The sequence below is a fragment of the Cinclus cinclus genome, chromosome 5 (genome assembly GCF_963662255.1).
Source record: "Cinclus cinclus chromosome 5, bCinCin1.1, whole genome shotgun sequence".
NCBI classification, from domain to species: Eukaryota; Metazoa; Chordata; class Aves; order Passeriformes; family Cinclidae; genus Cinclus; species Cinclus cinclus.
The window spans coordinates 32,471,479-32,496,345 of record NC_085050.1 but is presented as its reverse complement, the minus strand read 5'-3'; the positions used below and the strand labels follow the sequence as shown (position 1 = coordinate 32,496,345).

Genomic DNA, 24,867 nt, shown 5'->3' with positions numbered 1-24,867 from the left:
TCATGTGCTTTCAAGATCTTCTATTTTACATTCACTATTGATATGTTTATTTGTAAAATAAAGAGAACTGAATTGTTGTAAGCTTAAAAAAAATCACAAAAAACCCAACAAACAGAAAACCAAAGTAGATTAATTTTGGTATACCGACGCTGATTTTGTACAGTTTGTGTATATCGCATCTGTGTTTTTATTTTGTAAAGATGGAACAAAGGAACAAAGGCAGTACTAAGCATTTATCCTGTTGAACTGCACTGTGTTGAGAAAAAATTATGTTCAACAGACCATTGCTTATCTTTTCACTATTTTCATGTGAGCAGACTGTGAAAATGGCATTTTTGCCATGCAATACTTTTGTACAAGAGTGTAACTTGTATAGTTTAAAGTTAACTACAAGTGTAAGCTCCTTTCCAAAACATCCAGGCTGCCTCACAACAGCTGCTGATTAGATTCATCACCCATGATGTAATTTTGTTTCTGAAAATAAATTTCTTCTGGTTTTGTTTTTTAATACTTTGTAGGAAGACACGGAGTTCAGAGTTTAGTTTTGTGAATGTACAGTACTTTAACCTGCACTAAAAGGTTTCTTGCATCTGCGGGAGAGTGAGAAAGGCAAGGCAGACAAGTAACCCTAAAAAACTTACTTTGAGACTACCAAAAGGGGCAGCTGCTTCCTGAACAGGATGAATCAAATTAATAATACCAACATTGAAACTGAAATAGCCATACCCACTGTGCTCTTAAAACAGAGAGTTTTTCTCTATTAATCATTTGTCCTAGGGGGCTGTCTGATTGCCAGCTAGGAATGCATGAAGGAGGCACTAGGTTTACAGATCTGAAGATGCTTCATTGAAGTATTTATACCAGAAAAAAAACATCTCACAAGTCAACTTGGATATCAGAAGTCCTGTTGGTAAGGTAAACCCTTTCTGAAAAAGAAAAGCTCCTTATTAGAAGTGTGCACAAACTTCAGTACAATAAATAACAATTTTTAACATATACAATTGGCCCTGTATGCAGTTGGGGATGCACCGGTTTAATGAATAGATGTTAACGGCTTGTTTCAAATGTATCTTACACGCTTCTTCCTAGCAGGCTGCTTCATCAGAAGGCAGCTTGGTTGCCTTCTGTTAGAAGTTCAGAATATTGGATGTAGGTGTTCAAGCAGTCCTGTCTTGGTAAAGCAGTTGGAGTCATCTTCTGTGGGTACTGTGTAAATAGATGGAAATTGCAGAGAACAGAAATATTTCATTTTCTACTTAGTGTGTTGCACTCAGATGTGTTTCATTCACTGGCTACAGTTTTCTTCCCCAAGCAACAAGCTACATTGCATGGACTTCATCTTTCAGAAATGCTATAATTACTTGGGAGCAAATGGAAACAATATAACCACAATATGGTAGCAGCTGTCTTAGATTCAAAGTGACAATTCTGTAATGACAGGTCTGTGTAACACCCAAGGGTTTTCTTATGCACAAATACATCAGTTCACTGAAATATGAAGCCAAACATGCTATTTTGAACAAGATGACTGATTGAACATCCTTTATGAATGCCCCATTTGTTTTTTGTGTCTTGGGTTTGAGATAACATTCATGTTTGAAAGGTCAATTTTTAAAAATCTGCAATTATTTAATGTAGAGGTGAAATGAAGGTTGACAGTTTCAACTTCTCAATTTGATTATATAAGGTGTTTGTAGAATGATGTTTAGAGGTCTATTTTATGATTTTTCTTTTATTTATTTACAGTCTTATTTATGTTCTGTTTAATATAGTTCAGTTCTGGCCATAAAAATATTTGTTGTTAAGGATGCTATTGTGTGAAATACTTAGAGATGTCTAAATTCTTGCCCGGTTAGCTGGGTTTTCTCAAATGTTGAATAATTTTCAAAAAAAAAGTATTATTGTCTGGTTTGTAAGTATAAGGTGAAGTCGAAACTTAAGTATTACTGGCTTCAGCTTGCAAAATTCCTTTTAAAATGAGAGACTTAGACATATTCATGCTCATTTTCCAGATTGGTAAAGTTGAACATATTTATAGGCAGCTTTTAACAATTCTGGGTTTGGAGTTTGGGGTTTGTTTTTTTTTTTACTAATTCAGCATGTCACATTTGAAACACTCAATGGAATAAGCTAAAATAATACATGCAAATAAACTCCCATATAAAGTGATAAATATTACTCTTGAAGTGAAATTTACCCTGCACAGCAGGGTATAACGAATGTAATTAGTTCTATTGCCAGGTACCAATGTCACTGCAGTTGCATATATCAAATGTAGATATTACTGGTACAAGAATATTTAGCCAAATGAGCAAAGTTTAGCAGAAATTCTAATAGAACACAGATCAAATAATTTTAAGATTATTTTTCTTTTTTCTATTCCTATGTTTATACTGTATTAAATATCAAATGCTCAGGACTGAACTGAATATTTAATCAGGTTATATTCTGAATGTGTTTCTGTTCTAATTTTGTCTGTAAGAGTATGCAAGTACATTACATAGATTAACTTGTCTCTGCACTTTTCATGTGTTTCAGTGATTGGAAAATACATTTTTTTTTTAACAAAGCTGTTTTCCAGACCAGTGTTTTATTTATTTTTTTATTGCTCGTCTATCTCTTTATATGGTTGATGCAGAAACAGATGGCTGCTACAGCTTTGTCAGTGTAAAATCATGGTAATTTATAGAAAGTTCACATCAATCACTGACAGCTCTAAGGATAAGTTATGTGGAAACTAATTCACGTACTTGAAGTTAGTTCTTTACATTTATTATGTGAAAACTGCACCAGCAATGAACACAGTTGAGTTTCCTCCAGACAACAGCTCATTATTGCCCAGAAATACTGGCTTTCCTTAGGGAGAGAGATTGGGCAGGGATAGAGGTGGTCATATTCTCTCTCTCATGATGGAGAATCTTGCATTATGTTACATAATGTCTCAGAACATTTAGTTTACTGTAAATGATACAAGCCCAGCAAACTTCATTCAAAGTTGAACTGCATTAGGTTTTTGTAGTGCATGGTGAACTGGTGCTCCAAACTCTTTCACACTTCACCTAGTATTCTTTTGTAAAAAATACATTGTCTAAAGCAGCCCCAGTGGGAGTTCTGCCATTTAAAATATGGTCAAGTCTCCATGCAGGCCTAGAGATTGAAAATTTTGTACTCACTCCCCCAAGTCATACCACAAAAACAAAACCTGCCATTGATGAGACTTGGGGGAAATACAGTGATGGCTAAGATTACCATATTTCATCAATTCATGCAATTAGAAGTGGAAGTAAGCAGTGATTAAAGGAACTATTTGGTAAGAAAGAATCCTACCCCCACCCTTGTAAACAGTAATCTGTCTATTCAGCAGGTCTTTATCTTACTGTAATGCAAGCAAGAAGTCAGAAAACCTGATACCTGCCCTTTTTAAAGTCTTCCATTTCCAATTTCCAGATGTTGATGGGCATCTTGTATATTTGCCATTGCATACTGCTCCCATAAGTGACAGTCAGATGATAAACAGATTGTGGAGAGGAGTAGAGATCCACCTAGAATTAGAAAAAATTCACCAAACCAAGCACTGAACGGTGCATCCCCTACTTCCTCTCTGGACAGAATCTCTGGTATGTTGTCATTACAAATCTCCTGGATTACAGTGTGAGACAGGGTCTCTAGACATCACCTGGAGTATTCCTCCAAGTAGTAACGGCTTTTTCTTATATTCTGCACTGAATCCTCCATCTTTAGGCAGTCCAAACCAGAAGTCCTAGTGCATTTTATGTAGTTACTAAAATCATGGAAATCTTGAATTCTAGGAAAGAATAAAAAATCTTTACACTGTGTTTCTATATCATCTGCCAGAGTCCACTGTTTCAAAGCTCTGGTGCATTTATATCTTAAGTTGAGATTCTTCCAGCCTAGCAAATAGTTACAGGTACCAGTTAAATTGCATCCTATCACAGACAACAGAAATCCAGCTAACAGTAGCCTGTGTCTGTTGGCCAAGTTCATTTTTTTGCAGTCACAGAAGCACCAAACCATTGGCTTTTGCAGGCATTGTTCAGCTCAGTTCTTTGACATACTCTGTCATACATAAGCACAGGTTAAAACAATGCTCTACGAAGCATGAAATACTTCTCCACTCCTGCCTGCTTTGTGTTGCCTGGTTCTATGTGCAGTGTTTGGGGGACAGGGAGGTGGTGTGGTAAAGCAGTAGCAGAATCATGTGGCCACAGTTGGACTCACTTTTCATTAGTTTTTGGTTTGTTTATTAAGAAAAGCATATACATATACTTTTCCATCAATCAGCTAAAGCCTTACAGAAGTTTTGCTGATTTTGGCATCTCACAGTTTGTTTTTAAGTTCTAATATCACACTGATGTATTTCCACTTGGAGCAAATGATATTTCTGCTTTGTGGCCAGTTAAATGTCATATGTTTAATGTCAAATATACAGCAACATGTTCTAAACATGAGTGAACAGAACTTAGGGGACCTTGGATAGGATGCATAATGACTCAAGATCTGTGTCAGAGGAAGATTGCTACACTGTTTTTTAAAGCAGCATTTCTCAGCCTATTTTTGATGCATAAAGTATGAAGGTGCCAGAAACACTTAGAATAACTTGTATGGGCACTTTAATGTGGCAGACTGGAAAAATACAGCTTGCTGGGTCTAAGCACCCACACCATCACACCCCATGTACAAAAAGACAGTTGCAAAGCTTGCTACAATTTCAGAAACCTACCATTTCCAAATGCACAGGAAAAAGAACATTTCAATGCAATGCAGGTATTCAGACTGTTTAGGGAAATCTCCTCCAAGTTCCTACATCATACATCAGTCAAGTGGAAAATTGCAACAGGGAGTCAAACTTCTGGGCTTATATCATTAGTTACATAAAAAAGGAAGCACATTTTGGTTAAAATCCAAGCTGTAAGAGAACATGCATATTCATTTTCAGGATTTTACAGTGCAGTTAAGAAAGCAAAAGCACCTTTTCTGTGCAGTCTGTGAACACTTCAGCATTTTGCTGGGGAACAGTTTTAAGCAGTTCCACAGGTGAGGAAACACCACCTTCCAACACCAGTTTATGGAGAAAACAGACATGAATTTAGGAAATCAGTTGGGTAACAGAGTCCTTTGAATTACTACCAGAAAAAGCTTCTGGCTTGCACTAAGGTTTGGAAAAGATAGGGCAGTATTGCTGTACTGCTTAAAGCCTCCCAATTTAAGGCCTTGTTTCAGTTTCCAAGCGTTGACATTGATCCTGCTGTTCTGCTACTGCATAATGGACCGAAGATGGATGGCCTTCAGCAGAACAGATTGTGCAATTAAGTAGGGATCCTCCTAATATAAGACAAAATCCAGCAAGCCAGCCAACAAACAATGCTTCCCCAAAATCCCACCTGGGAACAATATCTGGTATATTCTCATCCCAAAATTCCTGGACAGTAGAATGGGCAACCCAGGAAACTGGGACAATAGCTGTAATCCCCGATATCCAGAAGAGCATTCCTCCAAACAGCAACAACCGTTTCTTTTGTTCCTGTTGTCTTTCACCAATTTTCAAACAGTCCAACCCAAATCCTGAGAGCAAAAGGCCCAAAAGCCCTGATCCATTGGAAAAAAACATCAAAATCCTAGAAATCCTGAGCTCTGGAGGCAAAGCTAGGAAAGAATCAAAGTCCTTGCATTGCATTCCACCTTCTTCCTGGACAACACAAGCTTGCCAGAGTCCCATGGTCCAGATCTCCAGTTCATTTAGTTCCAAGTTAAGGTTTTTCCACTGGGGTAGATAGGTGGTGAGACAGGACAGGACCCATCCCAACAGAGAGACCAATATGCCACTTAATTGCATCACTGGCTGATAGACTAAGGCCATTTTAAGAGAGCAGAGTCCTGAAAGCTTGAGGAGAAAGGTCTCCCCAGCAATTCTGTACCAACTGCTACCTTGAGTGATGGTGGAAGCTGTGATGATTTTAGGTCTCTGCTGCCCCAAATATAAGCCTTTGCTATTAACCCTTTGCAAGCTCTGAAACACGTTTTTGTTCTTCATGAATATAAAGTTTCACATAAAGGACGAAGGACTTCACTAAACCATGAGTTAGGCTTTCCGATAAGGATTTGATCTGTTACCTTCCAATTTGCTTGGTAAAATTATATCCCAATGCCTGATGATTACAAGCCTGAGGATGAACAAAGAGGGCTCTATGACCCCTCACCCTAAAACACAACAGAAATCTTTGTGCTTCAATACGGATTAATTAGATTTTAAGTGGTGATAAAAAGGCAGCTCTGTGTGCAACAGGACTTCATTGTAATAGCTAAATTTGAGATTTCAGGGATGTAAATCAAGGCCTTGTAAAGAAAGGTAGACTGTTTGCCTATAATCTTTATTCTTAGGCTTCCTCAACATACATAATGGCTTATCTTCCACTGCCCTGTTTTATGTCCCCAGCACTGTAAAAGACGCTTTGTAAAAGATCCTTATGTTTCACATTTTCTACATTCATTTCTTTTAAAATGGGCTTTGTTTTGACTGACTCTTACGGGGAAAAGGAGACGGATATGGTGAAAGTACCATAGAAAATGAAATCCTAGACATCCCCTCCACCATAATGAACCCGGGCAGTTCATCAGCCAGTGTAAACTTTACCTGCCCCAGGGCTTCAGCAACACCATGGTAGCAGCTTACACCAGCTCAGTGTCCCCTTTCCTAAAGCCCATGTCCCAGATGGCACACAGTGTATTCACTTAGTATCCAAGAGCATTTGGCACTCAGTGCTCCCAGGGCCAGGAATCCCTAGTACACTTTCCTGATCAAAGCAAGATACCATTATGCCATTACCCCATTAGGAAACCCTGCTTTTTCCTGCTCTTATGTCAGCTAACCTTGTGCTTGTCTACAGGGTCAGAAGGAGAACATTTATTTTCTGTTTTCCTTTCCATGTACAACAGCCCAGCCTGTCTGGGAAGGAGCTGAGCAGTATAAACATATCCACATGAGTATGACCCAGAGATGTTTTCCAGTCTTTCTTGATTTAATTTCCTAGATGTGATAATGTATTTATCTGTATATTTTAATTCCCAGTTGCTCAGAATAGGTTATGTGATGGAAAAACATAACACTGATTTTGAAGGTTTCGAAAATCCCAAATCATTATCATGGGTATCATTAAGGGTATCATTAAGAACTGTCACCATGAGATGACCTCTTCTTCCTCATTTTTATACAGTCTTAATTTCAAACCCTTGGTTTTTCATGTCACAAACTGTGAAGAACCAACAAAAACAAACCAACAAAAAGCCAGAAAGATGATCTGTCTCCTTTTTTCTTGTGTACCAACCCATTAGTTCGACAGTTTATGCTTGATCAAAACATTACTATGCACAAGACCAGAAATCACCAAGGATATATAACTGATAACACTGGGAACAAAGTGTTGCAAGCTAGCCTGTAGCTTTGGCTATCCACAGGGCAAAAGAAAAATAAGACAGATCAATCCCACATTCATTCATTCATTCATTCATTCATTCATTCATTCATTCATTCATTCATTCATTCATTCATTCTCCAGACTGTATTTTCATATTTGGCAGTGTTGTTTCTTTCCCCTTTCTCTGTTCAGAGCAGGATTGCTAGTTCTGGAAATCCTTGTGACTTTCAATGAGAATCTCCATAAGACCATTTGAATAATTTTTAAGATAAACAACCACAATTTAGGAGTGATTCTGCTCCTTCAGGGGCTACATCCTTATCTGACTTTTAAATCACAGTTACTGAAAGACTATTATGGAATCCTGTTGTGCTTCTCTTGACTGTGAACATTTAATATTTTGTTCTCTGCTCTTAATTCCAACAGTCAATATATCTGAGAACATAGCATCAGATCTGTGAAGTCCATCCATTTTGCAAATGTTGACTACAATGGGCATAGTATACCAGCCTTTAAATGACAGGCATCAGAAGCACTGGGACTGCTGCACTAGTAAGATCTTCCAATTAAGTGTGCAACTTAATATTTACAGTGCATTAACAGAGGAAGAAAAGCTTCCTTATACTATTCTGGATAAGATTATATACACTCCTTGCTCTTTTGGAGGGGAGGAGAAGGTAATACTTCCCTTGGCACTAGGATTGTAATAAGGTCTGAAATGCCTTTACTTGGAACTTACTGATCTTATGAAGCTGAACTATGTATATTCTTAGGTCAGTCACTGCCTTAGTCTTACCTCCCTTGTCCTTCTTTAACACTTTTCCTCCCCATTGTTACTTCTTTTCTCTACATCTAAAAATGTCTCATTTTCAGAATAACTGTATTTGGTGAACTTGTTCCTACACAGGAGGTGATGTGTCAGAATTACTGCAAAGTCTAAAAGGCTAGAACTGGAGTCCCATCGGTTTCTATCCCACTGCTCAGGGCAATTGGAAACAAAAGCCCAGAATTTAGTGTTACCCTGCCATGACAAAAAACATCTGCTAGCATCTGCACAGCCTGTAACAACAGATCATCTCAGGGGGTTTCAGTGGAGATGGCCACTGAAAGATGGCTCCCAGGCAGCAGGGCAAGGAAGGTCCCTGCCAGGAACCTCTGCAGCCAGTGGCAGGGGACCCATGCACAAGAAAGCTGTTCCAGGACAGCTCTACCCCTTCTCTTGCCCCTGCTCCCCTCGTCAGCATCTGCAGCAAGGACTTGTGCAACACAGGCTTGTCAAGAAGAAAAGGAAGAGCAGGTACAGCTATTACTGACAGTGTGCTTTCAGGTAAGGAAGGTGAGGATGGATGTAGAGAGAGTTTTGACCAGCTTTAGAGCATTTTTTTTCCCATTCATTTTTTCATATCAACTTTAAAGTCTGAGGTATGTAACATACAGGGATACCAGCCTACTGAGGTCTATGCAGGTAAAATAATGCCTGTGAAGAAAATAGCAAAGGTCGTGATCAAGTTCATACAGGCTCAGTAACACTTTTCAAGTACTGGAGATCATATCATTCATTCAAACTAGCTCCAAGCATCATTTTGCAAATTGATTTTGAGTAGACTAAAGCAGAATCAGGGTAGTCAGTGTGCATATCATTTTATGCAGTTAGGTGCATTAAATTTTTACTCCCCATTAAAACATCTCAGGCTGAACACAAGGATTCTGAATCTCACTGCAAGTGATACATATTCTCTTTAAAAGCTACACTAATCCTTCTGGGAACCTCCACAGCCAGGAATAGATACACTAATACTTTAGCCCCTGCAAAGAGTAGAATTGTTGTCTTTACACAGCACTGCAGGCCACACAATTATCCCAATGTTTAATGGTCAGCATAAGTGAAAGAAATACCAGTTTTAACACTTTGTAATCTGATTAGGCAATTTAAACCCTCAAAAGCAGAATTATGAGACTGGCTCTTTGCTACACTTTCAGTTCTGTTGTAAAGCATGTTCATGTTGTGGGCTTATTTATTCTCCTCTAGTGGTCCAAAAAGTGTGTTCATCTGCTAAGTATGATTGTATCCAGTAGCATTGCCCAGACACTGCTGTTGTTTTGCTAATTTGATTTGCATAGTCGTGGAGCTCCCTAAATTTTTGTCATTGTTGCTCATTTAAATGTCAAGTATTTTCATGAATAATTCACAGGTCTCTACATTTCAGATTTCCATCTTATAGACATATATGCAAAAGATGGAAATAAGAGCTAGTATATTGATTTTCTATGGCAGAATCTTAGTTACAGCCAGTAAAGCAGCTGCTGTCAGAAGTTGGCAAGGTAGCAACTCCAGCATCTTACTATGAGTGACTTAATTCATTCAGCTTGACAGTCTTTTGCTTTTCACCTTATTGCTTGAACTGAAAGTCACGAGTTAGTATTTCCTTACCCAGCTAAGAATTTATTTCTTTGTGGAGCTGGAGCATCTTTTGGCTTTGCATAGCCAATGTGCTGTTCAGTGAAACCTTTGAAACACCGAGCAAAGAACACAACCTGTACTACTATCCATATTGACTTACTCTAGTCTGCATTTAAGTGAGATTTGGGAAAAAAAAATTGTATTGGTAGAGTTTAAGGTTTCATGGTGCTTCAGAGAGCATCACAGTATGAAGTCAACTTCTCCCTGAGTATACATCTGTGTATCTCCAAATCTTGAGTCATAAACTTCACAAGAGAGTGGCAAGTACCTTTTGACCTCTTAATGATGTGGACCAATCTAAATTTTATTTATTTATTCCTAAAGTTACTCTGGTGGTTCTTCTGAGTTCCTCTTTGTTTCCCTCATTGGAGTTACAGTACCAAGTTAGACACAGCCTCACACAGAGCTGGAAGGGTTGATGTAGTGTTCATGTGAGAAGTTCAGTGAATCAAAACAACACAATGTCCATTAGCACTCCCCACTCCAATGTATGAGTGGCACTTGTTATACTTCTTCTTGAACCCTAGTGTAATCCACAACAGCAACCTTTAATTATGGGCATTTAGAAGCAATTGTGAAAGCAGGTAAGAGGCAATACAGAGAGAGGTATGCCAGTTGTGAAGATAATGACAATTACCATCTTGAAAAGGGAAAAGAGATTAACTTTAAACACACTCAGTTAGCTCATGGTGTCATTACACTTTCACTAAAAACCAAACTCAATATTGAGAGGTGATGATTTATAAGACCACATTATTTGTTTCTGTATTATATCTGAAGACACTGCCCCTCAGTGAATGCTAGGACACTGCTTGAGCAAAGTCAGAAACCCAAACAGCTGAATAGTGGAGAAGTTAGAGCAGAATGGGACAGTCCAGCAGAAACAAAGAAAATCATCACAAAGGCCACAACATCTCTTCTGATCCATCCCCCCCAGTGTGGGCAGTGAGGACTCCCCAGCAGTGCAGCCCCTGGAGATGGTTCTCAATGCTGGTGTGCCAGGGCTGGCACAGAGACAGCTAGGCAGAGCTGGGCTGAGCAAATCAGGAGAAGGTGAGCACTCAGCACCTTCAGGAGAGCCAGGAAGAGGCTGCAGAACCCTCTCAAGTGGGAAAAGGGTACAGCCATCACTGTCCTATGATTTCAAATGGGCATATTCCCTGCTTTTCAGTATTGCAGGGACTGCCCAAGCCTGCATACTTTCCCTCTTCAACCACTGCGTGCAATTCACTGAGCAATTTTAGCAAGAGCCTGTTACACATGCAAAAGAAATCTACTTCTGTGACTGAAAGACCTTGCTAACAGTTTCACTTCTGTAAGATCAATCAAAAGCTTGAAATAGGATGCCATGCAGAACTAACGGTCTTTGTACAAAATTTAGAAGGGAAAGGCACTGAAAGAGTCAAGCACAGCAACATGAAACTGCTGATTTCTGCTTTAGGGACTTATTCAAAACATTGAAATGAGAGAGGATAGATTTGCCATCACTATACTGGAAGAATAAAGAATGCTTTAAGGCTCAATACTTCAACCTCTGCAAAACTTTTCCATCACCATCCCAATCCAGACTTCAAAGTGAGGGTTGACTGGGTTAGAAAATTAGCCTTATTCTTCAGGGAACTATTTTTGATATACTGTCAATACAGGAGATTACTGTAAGTATGAAAACTCATGTCATTTGAGCATGATTGGAATGTGAATTCCTTGAATGATGGAAGTCTAAGAAACTAGTTTCTGAGCTGTGAAATGTATGTGCTTCTTTATCATTATGCATCCATCATTGGGAGATTCTGGTTTAATAGAGTGTTACAGATATATATTTCTATAATGCTTTTCATTTCACATCTGCAGACAATTATTATAACAAGCTTTCTCTCATTCCTTAAGATATGTTTCTTATTATCAGTAAATTTATGAGAAATTATTTGTAGTTCCCAGTTGAACCTACATAGGAATTGTTATTGCAAGACAGCTGGGATTACAAAGGTGATACAGACTTGCTAACCATAAATTAGGAGACTGCATACACCTTTTAACAGCAATCTAGCCACAATGTAACATAAACTGTAAGTGAAGGAAGTGTGGGACACCTATGGCACTTTGCTCACCTACCATACTGAGATTTGAGGGGAAGGGAAGAAAGAAGCTGAACGAAGCTAATTTATGGTTATTTGAAATACAATTGTTCCTTAGATTCTAATGGATTAAATTGGTTTTGCTCTTTGCCTTTTATGGTTTAGAGAGCTGGGAAATGCAGAAAGGGAAGATCTTTCCTAGCAAGGAATTGTTCTCTCTCACACTGCGATATCTTTTCAGTAGAAAAAAAAACAAAAACCCAAAAAACAAGTAACACCAAAAACCTCAACCAACAAAAAGAAAAAAACTAAAGAAACCACCAGTTTTGCTTCCCTTTCTTCCCTCAGAGGATTTCATCAGAATTTAAGTATCCCCTCAGTAATGAAATCTAAGCAAATCTATTGTTTAGAGTTCATGGCATACTGTCATGAACAAATTAAAGCACTAACATTTTCAGTATTAGCTGAAGCTTAAATACACACTTTAATGTTGTCCTCCGCCACATTCATCCTCACCCCTTCTCTCTACTCCTTCTCACCTTCCTTACTTTACATCGAGAAAAGCTGAGAGGCCACTATCTCTTCAGGTTCCTTCAGCAGGGCAGTGAGGAGAGAGTCAAGCTGAAGTGCCCAAGGCTACTCTGGTGAAAAGAATGGATACAGGAGGGAAGGTGGGACAGCATTTTCCTCCCTTCACCAGCCACCCAGCAGCACCCTCAGATGTCAAACACTGCCCACAGAGGTGAAAGGGGTGATGCATAGAATCCACCAGCACATACAATGCCCCATGTACTGCAAAACTTGATATAGCTGAGACAAGCAAGAGTGCAGGAGTTGCAATGAATGCTGCATGGGTGGATTGAGACAATGTCTGCCCACATTTCGTATCAACCCACAGAGAGCGAGAAATCCCGGAGACTTCTAATATCATGCCTCTGCAATGGTTATGTGGTAGTTGTTTCTACTTTTACTAATTGATGATGAATGTATCTTGGAAAGGTCAAAGAATCTGCTGCAAAGTATCACACATTTTCCAAATATGTTTGCATAGAGGTGAGGGGTACTTCCATCCACGGACTCAAACATTTAAACAAAGAATGCTTCATCCTAAATGAAAGAAAGTCAGTGAAGAAGCTCAGGTTCTGACTGCAGGAAAACAATTGTGAAGATGATTAAAATTGGTATTCCCCAACATGAAGATAACCTGTGCTCACTTGAGCAGGCATTGCTTTTGATTCTTTGGCCTGTCACAAGAGCCTACTTTTAATTTACATGGTACCCAGAAAGAGATACTAAGAAAGTGACTATTTTGAAATATGCTGAAGTCTTTGTATTATTTGTACAAAATTCCATGTAGAAAAAGGAAGTAGCTGCATGAGTTAAAGGACTGTACAAAGACAAAGACACGTTACTGAGCTTGGTATGCACTGCAAAGCTACATTCACTCATATAAGAACAGCAGTACTATGCTAGGGCAAGCCAAAAATTTATCTATCCCAGCAGGAAAAGAACATGAAAACATGTAAGGATAGAGTGCTCTTGTCTCCATCCTACAGTGTGAAAATCTCTGAGTCTGGAATTTAAATCTAACTTTAGGACAGAAGCTTGTTAAAATCTTCCCTGAAGTTGAAAATATTTTGAACAACACCATCTTGTTGGTATATTGGCATTTTGGTCTCTGCATTTTGGCAACAAGAACTCTAGCCCTGGAAATAAAATGGAAAAAAAATGAATTATCTCAACAGTGGCCCGCTTGAAATCTAGTATCTTTCACTGTAAGATATGATCTAAATGTCACTTGGGTTTTTTCTAATGGGAAGGATATACTCCCAAGTGAATGTACAAATGAGTTTTCTGTAATATTCTGCCAGATGCACAGATGGCAAGAGATGAGGAAAGTGCTCCTTGCATCAAGTGTGTGATGATTTTCATAAAGTACAGGTTCAGTGGTTAGGAGCAATACGTCTGTACTCATTAAAAAAACCCTTTATACTACAGCATATTATCATGCTTCTCTTTATCTAATTATCACTTCTCCACAGGACAATGATCACAGAATTTTCTGCTATTGTGGTAAATGGAACAATGGGGCACTATGTCCCTCCAAGAGTGCAAGTGAATTTCACTAACTGACCCTTATGTCCACTTATACAGACTGTAACCCACAGGAACACCAACAGCAGGGTGCTGAAATGCTTTTAACCAGGGGAGTTCCCCCAAAAATGTAAATTAAATCACATCTAGCTTCCATACAAGTTCAAAAAATCAGTAAAAATCACTTTTGTCCATCTCTGTCTTACAAGACAAAATGAGGCAAAAGATAATTAATAGACAGTTACTTAGCTTTCCTTTAAAAAAACCCAAAAACTCAGCTGACAGAATAAACACAGCATTCCTAAGAAGAAACCTGTTCTAATGAAGCACTGGATTATGGATTGTATTTCCTAAGGCCATGTTCATATTCTCACATTTGGTCTTCCTTTTGTAAGCAACAGCACCTAGTAAATATCATAGAATGTCCTGGATTGGAAAGGATCCACAAGTCCAGGTCCTGGCCCTGAACAGGAAAACACCAAGAATCACACCATGTTTCAGAGAGATGAGCACTGTCTGCTCTCTTACAACTTTCCTCTTGTTGCAATCCTTAAAGGAAGTAGCTTTTTTTTTGTCATCATTATATCATATTCAGTTTATGATTTGCTGTAATTTTTAATTCTGGTGTAATATTCACATTTCTTGCAACCCACATGCATCCTCTGATGATGTTGACAAGACAAAGCCCTTTCCCAGCTCCTAGCAGATGTATGGAAGATGGGGACTGACAATCATTACCCTTCCTTTACTCTCTGCTAGTATCCCTCCAAGTACCAATGACAGAAAAGCCTTTGTCTCTCACCTCTGCAAGTGGTCCTGTGTAATCTTTTCTTGTGTCCCCTGCCCTGTTGTTGTTGGGCAGGGGAAAGTTACAAGGTTTGTGAGCCCTGGCCTTTCAGGCACTCAGCTTCATGGTTTCTGACAGAAACCTAAAGTTTCCAGCCGGCATCAAAAGACTGGGAGAGCAGCTCAGACTTTTCCCACAGGCTTTATTATCGTCCGTGAAGGGGTCAGGCTACAAATCCAAAGATGGGGGATCACACATGTAATTTTATAGGGTTTGGGGGGATCACAAGTAAATCAATGGAAAACAGGGTTAACACATTTTGGGTAACTACATTTTCTTTTTTTGTTTGGGACAACCAATTATAAAGAATCAAACCTAACCAATAATATTCTAAAAAGATAAAAAGAAGAGCTTACATTTTTTTCTAACATGAGTCATTCTAAGCAAGTAGTTTTTCTTATCTCAAAGGAGATGCCAGGGGGCCCTCACAGGGATGTCTGCAGAGGGATTCATCTCCTCTACAATCCTGCTTTCACAAATGCTTGATCACTTAGCTCCCTGTTGAACTCTTATTTCATTTCCACAAATGCCAGCCTTTTTGAGATTTCTGAATCAGAATCAAACTATGTCCAAATTATGAAAAGCTGTAAATGAGGTGGCTTGAGGAAAGGGTTTGGAAAAGATGTAGCCTGGGAAGATCCGATTAAAGATCTAGAGCTGAGTTCCTAAATACTGTGCCCATGTGAGGCACAGTGTAAATGAGAAGATGTGTCAATATGTAGCTATGGCACTTTTTCCCGTTTAATAACAGAGCAGTCGCATCTCTCTGATTATTTTCTAGAGCACAGAAAAGCTTAATGTGCTCAAATGATCTCACCACACAGAACATACACCTTGTGGTCATATCGTGTTCCACCAAATTCAGCAAACATCTCAGGCTTGTACAGGAAAACAGGGTTCTACCTCCAGCCAGCTGGGGTAGCCCAAGCTGTAAAGCCCACAGTTGTCAAGGGGCTGAGGAGGGCAGCTGCAATGAAACTAGTCAGAGGAGGGAAGGGCTTTTATCAGAGTACAGCAATCATGCTGCACCACAGCCCTGAACTCCCAATGCAACAGGATCTTCTGACACACTGTTGACTACAGAGCTGCATTTTATGTGTAAGACCAGAAGTGAGCCAGGGAAAAGTTTTCATGTTCCCATGGCAAAAATATAACAAAACCCCTGTCTTCTTTGTCTTTTGTATGATTTAGCTTTTTTATCAGAGGGCAGCAGGGCTGAAAAATATGCTGATAGAGCCTGGTAAGTGACCTAAACAACCAGCAACAGAAAAAGATCTTTGAGTGTGATTGAAGATACTCAAGTTTCAATAGATGGATCTACAGTGTCAGGTACTTCAGCACAGCCTGGGACTGCCACAGTCCCCACTGCCAGTTGGAACAGGAATTAAAAGCAGAAATGAATGACTCTTGCAAATGAAACAGAAGCAACAAATGCATAATTTGGGAGTTCCCAACAGCTCAGGGAAGAAGCAATAACTGATAGAAAGCTAAGAGCTGCTGAGAGCAGCCTACTAACATTTCATCAGTAAAGCAAGATTTACAGTCAGCTGGGCAAACTGGGACAAGAAACTGTCTTTAGGAATGTGCCTCACAGAAATGCTGCAAATTAAAGCATAAAAAACATCACTGAAACACCATGTGTATGAAGCATTAGACAATTAATATAGAAAACTTGAGACTCTGCAATGCCACAGACATCTGATACAGATAAAAACCTAATTTATAGAGACACATCTAGGGCCCTGGAGGCAAAAAATAAAATAATTTAGATCATAAAGCAAAGAAACACTGGTGTTAGAATTTGGTATGAGAAGCAGTTAAGGAAGGGGATTGTCACAAGATTCATAACGCAGTTTGCATCTACACACATCTTAAACTGCCTTTGACAACCTTGCTTTACTTTAGTTTTAAATGGGGGCCAAGGGTATGGATTGGAGAATCAAGAGCTCAAAATGTTTCGACAGAAAACATGCTGACAGCCCCAAGCAGTAAGTGTCTTCTGATACCCAGACACACACAGGTGGGGCCAAATCCAAGAAGGTGCATTAAGAGGACACATTACACCAAAGCACTGCTTAGCCAGTATCCTATTTCTGTCAGGGACTGGCAGAACAACAGGGTAAGGAGACAATGCTCTATCATACCCTCAATACCTTTTTCAGCTTTCACATAAATGCAGGTCAGGGGATTCCTAAGTCTACAGGTTATGTCTTTGAATTCATTGGCTTGCTCATCAGTTGTTCAAGCACTTACTGAAATTATGCTTAGCTCCAAAAAAACTTATCTCAGGCCAACACTACAAAACACTCTTGCCTGTAGAAGGATTAGCTGATGGTGAAAGATGGGCCCTTTCCCCTCTTTCAAAATCAGCACCTAAATAAGTTTTTTCTGCTTATTTCTGTTTGAGGGACTAAAATGTGTTAGACAACAAGACACAGAAGGGCTTTCTAGTTCAGATATCCTAACAAGACTATTCTGGCTTTCATGAGAATAGCCAGATGGAAGAAATATATATTTAAATAATGCCCACAGAAATTAAACATTTAAATATAAACCTGTGTATTCCTTCTGGTATTTGATTTATTAAAAAAAAAAAGAGAGATATGCCAAGCTGTTCCAAATTTCCCTTTTTGTTTTGGTAAATCTAGGCATCTGCTTTACTTTCAGAAACTGAGTATTGTTTCCACTAGCCTCATCTATCATTGAAGCATATAACTTACACTACAAACTATTTCTTGGCATTCTGAAGAGTGTTTTGTGCCTTCTCTTTGTTTTGTTATGTGCAAAGTAAAACACTAATCCCCTTCCAGGCAAAAAAACAGACTTACTGCTTCTATTGAAGTGACAAGAAGCTCAAAGGTAGCATAAAGTTATAGTATAATAGAAATCAGAACCATAAAGTTAAGTCAGTCTTAATGCATGGGAAAAATATGTTTTAAAAATATAGACAAATATACAAATAAGTAAATAAATAAAAGCAGCATGAACAAGTAGAATTTACACAATTGGGAATAAGAAGACCTGAGCTTAAGTTTGGACCTCCACACAAACTGGACCACTGAGAAATCATCACAATTCACAGTCTGGATTCAGTGACTCTATAAATTAAGGAAAGCAGTATGTGATACACAGGACATGGAAGATGACCAATGGCTGGAAGACAAACTCCAGACCTTTTGTTAATTCTGATAATGGACATACTTTTAAAAAGCAATTTAACTACATTTTCTATACTTAGTTTTCCTTCACCTATAAAAACTATTGCACATTTAAGGTGACCAGAAAGAACAAAATTATTGTGGAAAATACTTGTACAAGAAGGAGACTAATTCTGCATATTTATAAGGCGAATAATTTCACTTTCAAAAGAAAAAAGGCTATATTGGCGGAACATTTTAGTGCACATTACATTTAGCAATAAGTCTAATAGTGTCAGTATTCTGATGAGGAAAGTGGTCCTAAGGGTAGATACATCTAATGACTATAGGAGAATTGATAGTAGAAGAGAATTCTTTGATGTTTTATTTAAAAGTTTTGCTCAATAATTCAATAAAGAGATCCATTATAAATCAGGAGAGAATAAGAACATGCCACAAGTACAATCCAGTAATGAATAAAAATCAAGGATACAAGGATAACAAGTATCTGTAATTTAGGCAGCATATAATTCTCTACTTAACCCTGCCAAATTAAGTTATCTGGGGTATAAACCAAGATGGATCCAAACAGTGCCGCTGCTGTAACTGCGAGAGTGAACAGATGAAAAGTACGCAGCAGCTCCAATATGTTCCTTAACAGACATACAATGGTCTACTTTTTTGATCATCTACTGATGGCAGATTTTTTTTCAGGATTCCAGGTGAAGCAAACATAAAAAGGAAAAGCAAGGGGTATGGGTTTTGTTTCTTATATATTTCCCACTCATCTCTGACCAAGCACTGGCAGCTCAGATAGACATCCAATGCCTATTAATAAATCAAAACTATGTTGTGCACTAATTTCAAGAACAGGATTCAACAGGATTCATCACAAAAAGGGGATATACCTTTACTTTGTAGAAAAATATGTTGCTTTATTGCTCCTAAGTCTCAAAAAGAACATGCAGCATAATAGGACTGGATTTCTAGACTCTCTGGTGGACACACCTTCACAGACAACTCATTTTCCCCTTATGTTTCCTATATTTAATCTCACATACAGAAGATTAAAAATATTACTTTCTTACATTCCAACATACCTGGCTATTCTGTACTTTCTAGCAGGAACTACAAAATTATTTTGCATAACCTCACAAGGAATCTGCTAGCATCAAAGAAACCAAACCAAATTAGGAAATTAATTTTCACAGAGTCTTCCATCAAAACACTGCAAGTATGGACAACTCAGCATGTTGCTACATTTCCATTTGCCCATAAATTGCAATAATACATAGCTCTGGGATCCCACAAGCATCCTAGAGAGTAAATAACAAGTGAGCTATCAATCTCAAGCCCCATAATCACAGTCATTGTTACCTATCCCCTATCTTTGAATCCTAAAGATTTTTTTTTAATTGCATTATCTATTTTTATCTTATTTTTGTGCCAAAATAAGCAATTCTGAATGAAATTACACCTTGTGGTGTCAACTTCAGCTGTAACCCTGTCATCAAACATCACTCTCTGTAAACAAGACCTTCAGGTAGGGAAAAGGAAGAAAGAAACACAACCAAAAAAACTCAACTTCAGAATCTCCTATTACAGCAGCAACATCTCAACTAGATATAGAGGGCTAAGCACTCTGTACTTACTTACTTCCTTCCCACAAAGTAATATTGCCAATATTTATTCTATTCCAGATAGTCCTGATTGTCCCTTCAGAATACATCATAGTTGGTCCCAGATGCTCCCCTGCAGGTATTGATTAACAGTAATAATAGCCATCTTTCTTTCTGACTCGGGTACCACTGAAGCACCCAAGGTCAATATCAACACGAACCGGAACTCAGAAGGACATGACAGCAGTAGTATTTGCAAGGATACAAGATTTTGCTTTAATCAATCTCCTACTACTTTATATTCCTTATCTGAAGGCAAATGCCACTAGGTTGATATGTCTTCAGGTAAAGAATTATTATCCTAACAGGATTGTGGAAAAAAAATCAATTAAGAAAATCCATGTCTCTAAAAGATTATTTAGGAACAAGCTCTTAGAATTGTCTAAGCCTTCCTTATGCTACAATGTCAGGCATAACTCAGAAGTCAGATAAAATGAGAAAGATAAGCCTGAAGAACTAAATTCAAGTGAAGCAAAACTAAACCACTTCCTGCTAAGTATCTATTTCTGCTTTCTCACTTCTGTAAAGCTGTAGTAGAACCCTGTTCTGCTTACGTATATGCCAACGGAAGTTAGAATTTGTTATACTTGCCATTTCCTAAATTCCTAAAAGACAGATCTGACAGTCATCTAGATTATGTTAGAAATTCAAAAATGAAAAGGTTTGTGTTGTAAGGGGTTGTGGTAACACCTTTGAGCTTATTAAAACTGTAGAGTTGGGCATTTATGCTAATGTTATCAACGCCAGACACTCATACCAAGGAAGGCTGGAATAATTTACTGTACCATGAACTAGCCCTGACTTGCCAAATTTATTTCTTCTTGAGTAGGGCAAATCACAAAAAAAAAAAAAAAAAAAAAAAAAAAAAATATCATTCACATACATAATGTTTTATGTTGCTACATATTTGAATAAGCAAAGTTTAAAGGTATATTTCTGCAGAACCATGACTACCCACTAGTAAAGTGATGAACAACCATTCCAGGCAGTTTGTCCACATATAAGTTTCCTCTCCACTTAAATAAGAGACAGTTACGGGGTTATTTCCACACACAGTTTATGTGGATTCATAAACAAAACCAAATGGTTACATACCTCAGAGAAAGTTACAACTGGTATTAACATTATACTTACCTCTCCTACATTACCATTTCTCTTATGCCATGACCTGAGCTGAGTGTTTTCAAAGATTTTCATTTAAATGCAGCTTGACTTCTTCAGCATCTGAGAGACCAATATCTGAACACCTTTATTATGTAGCTTACAAACATTTTATTGCTAGTGCAATAATGTGCCATGATGGTTACAGCTCTAATCTGAGAAGGGGCATATGGCTCCTGTCAGACTATTCCGTTTATTTCATCCTTACAGCTGTTATGGAAGCAAAGAGAAATTTTAGGTAGAGCTCTCAAAACTTGAATTGGTTTCTGTATGCATAGCTATTTATGCTAAAAGCTTTCATTTAAACAAATACCTTAGTGCAGTTGGCACAACCAAAAGCAATCAAGAGTCATTCACCATTTGTTTTCCCTTTCATGATATGACTGCTCAGTGATCCTTCACACAAACGAAGCAGTGCTTTGAGGCATTCTATGACAACATACAAAGTGTTAATGCCTGATCCTCAGGACTTTCAAAAAGAAAAGATTAAAATCTTCTGTAACAGTTTCCCCGAGGGCCTGATGAAAAAGCCACATTTAGTATTTTCACCAAAGTTCACTGGGGCTCCAACCAGCGCACAATAAAACTAAATGCTGTGCAAAGTAACAACCCTTGCCTCAACTTTCTCTGGTCTTAAGCTGGGTCCCCATTCCTATCAGGAGCACAGCCCACAATCAGATTGGAAGCCTGGGGCTACTTAAAGAAAACATTCATTCTTGTCAACTTTCTGACAGCTTTTAAACAAGCAAATTAAAACTTTTGAACATTAGAAATGGTCTCAGCAAAAACAGGTCTGTAAGGCACAGAAGGCTGCTGGCAGTGAGAAACAAGTTGAACCAATGAAATTTACTGCCTCACCATCTGATGGAAGAAAACACGTCTCTTCAGACTGCAGCAAATACACACAAATATGTTTTATTCTAGCAAAATATTTGTTTTGTCACATCTGGAAAGATTGCAGCATTGTTCCTTTCCTTACCAGCAAATAAAATCAGCAGCCTGGTAGTACAGGCAGTGTATATTCGTGCCTGGAGTACCAGCTTATGGAATCCTGTAATTTTATCCAAAGCTGTGCTTCCAGTTCTTGATCACCAAACACAGCAATGCATGCCTGAATGTGCAGAAAGCCTAATTCAATTGCTTCAACAAACACATATCTCTTCTTCTCTGCGCCAGGGCTGTTGACCAGGTGACCTCAGCCCATTGCTAGACTCATAGGACAGGCATGCCTCCCAAAACAGAGCTGTACACATCTCATGGACTCAAGCAACACTGTTGCTCTTTAATCCATACACTATGTTTATCTACAGTAAAGCCTGCTTGCTATTGCTCCCAGCACCACTCTTCAGGGGCATTTGAAAACATGGAAGGGTTTCACAACTTGGCTTTTAGGACAGAATGCTCTTACGAATTGAGTGTGCCCAGCAAGATTCTGGGTGTACCTGTCATCAGCAAATATCTAGCAACCAAACACATCCTTGCCCAGACAGGAGTATTAATAACCAGGAGAAATAAGTGTGCTTCACACTTCTATTAGCAATGTCTTAAGTTGCTGTAAATATTAACTTTGCTGTAGTTTAGACAGCTAAATGCAAATTAATGGAAAGCTTAAGGGAACATAAAGAGACTATGCTCTTAATGATCTTCTTAATACTATCTTTCAGCATACCAGTGGGAATTATGGAGATATGCATTGTGAGATTTTTCTAGTCCCATTAGAGTCTTAAGACACACAGATAAAAGTATAAGATGACATGAGTATGCACGAGGAAGATTTTAGTAACTCTTAATAACTTCTTAATCATAAAAAAATTGTTTCTAATACAATTGTTTCCAGCATGTAATTTAAATTTAATGTTTAACAGGAATAGAAGTAATGAACCAGTTTTATTAGGACTCCTTATTAGAATATGTCAGTTCTGCAAATTAGCAGAAGCTAATATTTCACTATCATACACTGCCATGGTAGAAGACAAATTGTTAAACAGCGATGATTCTTTGTTCAGCTATGTTCTGTGAAAGAAATCAAGCAGCTTTACTAATATATTCCTCTTAAAAGCATTGAAAGTTAAAAAAGAAGAAAATTCCCATTAATAAATCAGTAGGGAAAAAGCAGCTGAGTAACTTTGTATGGTAAGACAAAATACCCTAGGTATAAGGAAGACCATTCTGTTTTTGCAAAAGAGACAATTATTCTAGATAAAAGTAGGATAGATCTTCTCTAAGTAAATCAAATGCTTCCTTTTAAAGTTACTTCTAAATTGAACCAGAATAAACTGGCAAAGTTCCACCTGGTAATGTGCAAGCTTAAAACAGTAGCCACTGCAATTGCCTGGATTTCCTAAATTCAGACAAATTTCCTAAATTTGTGACAAGGTTCAGCCCTTAAACCACAAAAGTATGATGTAAGACTGTGTCATCGGCAGTAAACTCTACAGCTACAAAAAGGCCTCAGGTAACTGAGTTACCATACTAGCCCTCCCAATAACAAACAAAACCACTTCCCAACAAAACCTAAGATTTTTGTCTTAAATGCTGCAAAACCAAACACAATGTACTCTTGCCACCAGGTATCACCAAGTTCAGGAACAGCAGTAAGAAGCTGGTCCTCAGCATGGAAGTATACAATTGAATACCTCTACAGCCTGGTGGTTAGATCTGCACAAGAAGGATTTCAGTCCTTCTTTTGGCAACTATCTTATGTCAACTGGTTCAATAAGAACCAGGTTCCCCCACCTTCCCTTTTCTTTGGGAATCCTCTCACCAGCTAGTGACACACTCACTCGTCCTGATCCAAAACATACTTAATCATTCCATGCAAAACTTTAGTAAAAGGAATTCAGTTAGCAGACTACTTAAACATTTTATAGACTCTCATTTAAGGCATTGCATTTGGAAGTCCTGCAGGCAGTAAATTAAATGGACTTTGTGCATCTACTGCCTGCATTAATGCACTAATCATTAAGTTCTTGGATAAACAAGAACTTTACTAAACTTTTCTATGTCAACTTCATCTTAAACAGAAACAAAAAAAATGTGAAGCAAGTCAACCCAGCAAGCAGCCAAACAATTTTTCTACTCTTTCTCTATCTGACCCTTAAGACCATTGTGTAGGAATACGCCTGTGTCACACAGAGTTATCTGGATACCCACACCCTCTGAACATCCATCCCTTCCAGACACTTCTCTTTAGACCACCCACTTCTCTTTCTAGACTGGTTTCTAGACTGGTAATCAAAATTACATAGTTAAGTATGAATCAGACACTCACAGATTGGTTTATTAAGTATTATGGCTGTTCTCCCAGGCGTGTAGAACACCCCTTGCTCTACATTTCCTCCCCTAAAAAGTACCACTGTTCCTGAGCTACTGTGTTTCACATGGATCCTGAGCTCATTAAGTCCAGAATGGTGACAGGATTAATTTCCAGTTAGGAAGGAGTTACCTCATTGTTGAACATCTTTGGGACCCATGTAGATGAGAGAGCTCTCCAGCACCACCAAGTCTGACACATCCTCAGGCATGGTACACAGTCTGTGGGAACTTTATTATCAGAGAAGCAGCACCTGTGAGTTACCAATCTTCAGTGCAAAATTTCAGTTGACTGCAAATTTTAACATCACATACATAAATATCACTTAAATCCATTGGTAGATCTAACCTTTGGGCCTGTAACAAAAACTAAACCCAAATTTAACCTCAGCATGTATATTTCTCTTTTTGCTATGTTTCTCTTTAAAAGAACCAAACAATTTACAACAGGGCTGCAAACCACAGTTTGGAAATTAAAAAGACAGAAGACCAATTTGCTTAATATTCACCCCACTGGAATGAACCCCAGATTTGTTCGGCATTTATCGTTAAAGCAAGCTTGGTAATGGGGCAACACAAGGCTGAAATGCTCAAAGGCAAAAGCGTTCTCAGATAATTGGTTTATGCTCTTTCCCAGAGCGTGGCAGTCCTTGTGTGCCCGGTACAAA

At 38.4% G+C, this 24,867-nt stretch overlaps 1 protein-coding gene across 1 annotated transcript; it reads right to left on the bottom strand.

Annotated features, from left to right (window-relative positions):
- Positions 1-5,224: 5,224 nt before the first annotated feature.
- Positions 5,225-5,878, bottom strand: LOC134044380 (claudin-22-like). Its single transcript, XM_062493592.1, has one exon. The coding sequence runs from the start codon at positions 5,876-5,878 to the stop codon at positions 5,225-5,227; it is 654 nt and encodes a 217-aa protein (XP_062349576.1).
- Between the last annotated feature and the right edge of the window lie 18,989 nt (positions 5,879-24,867).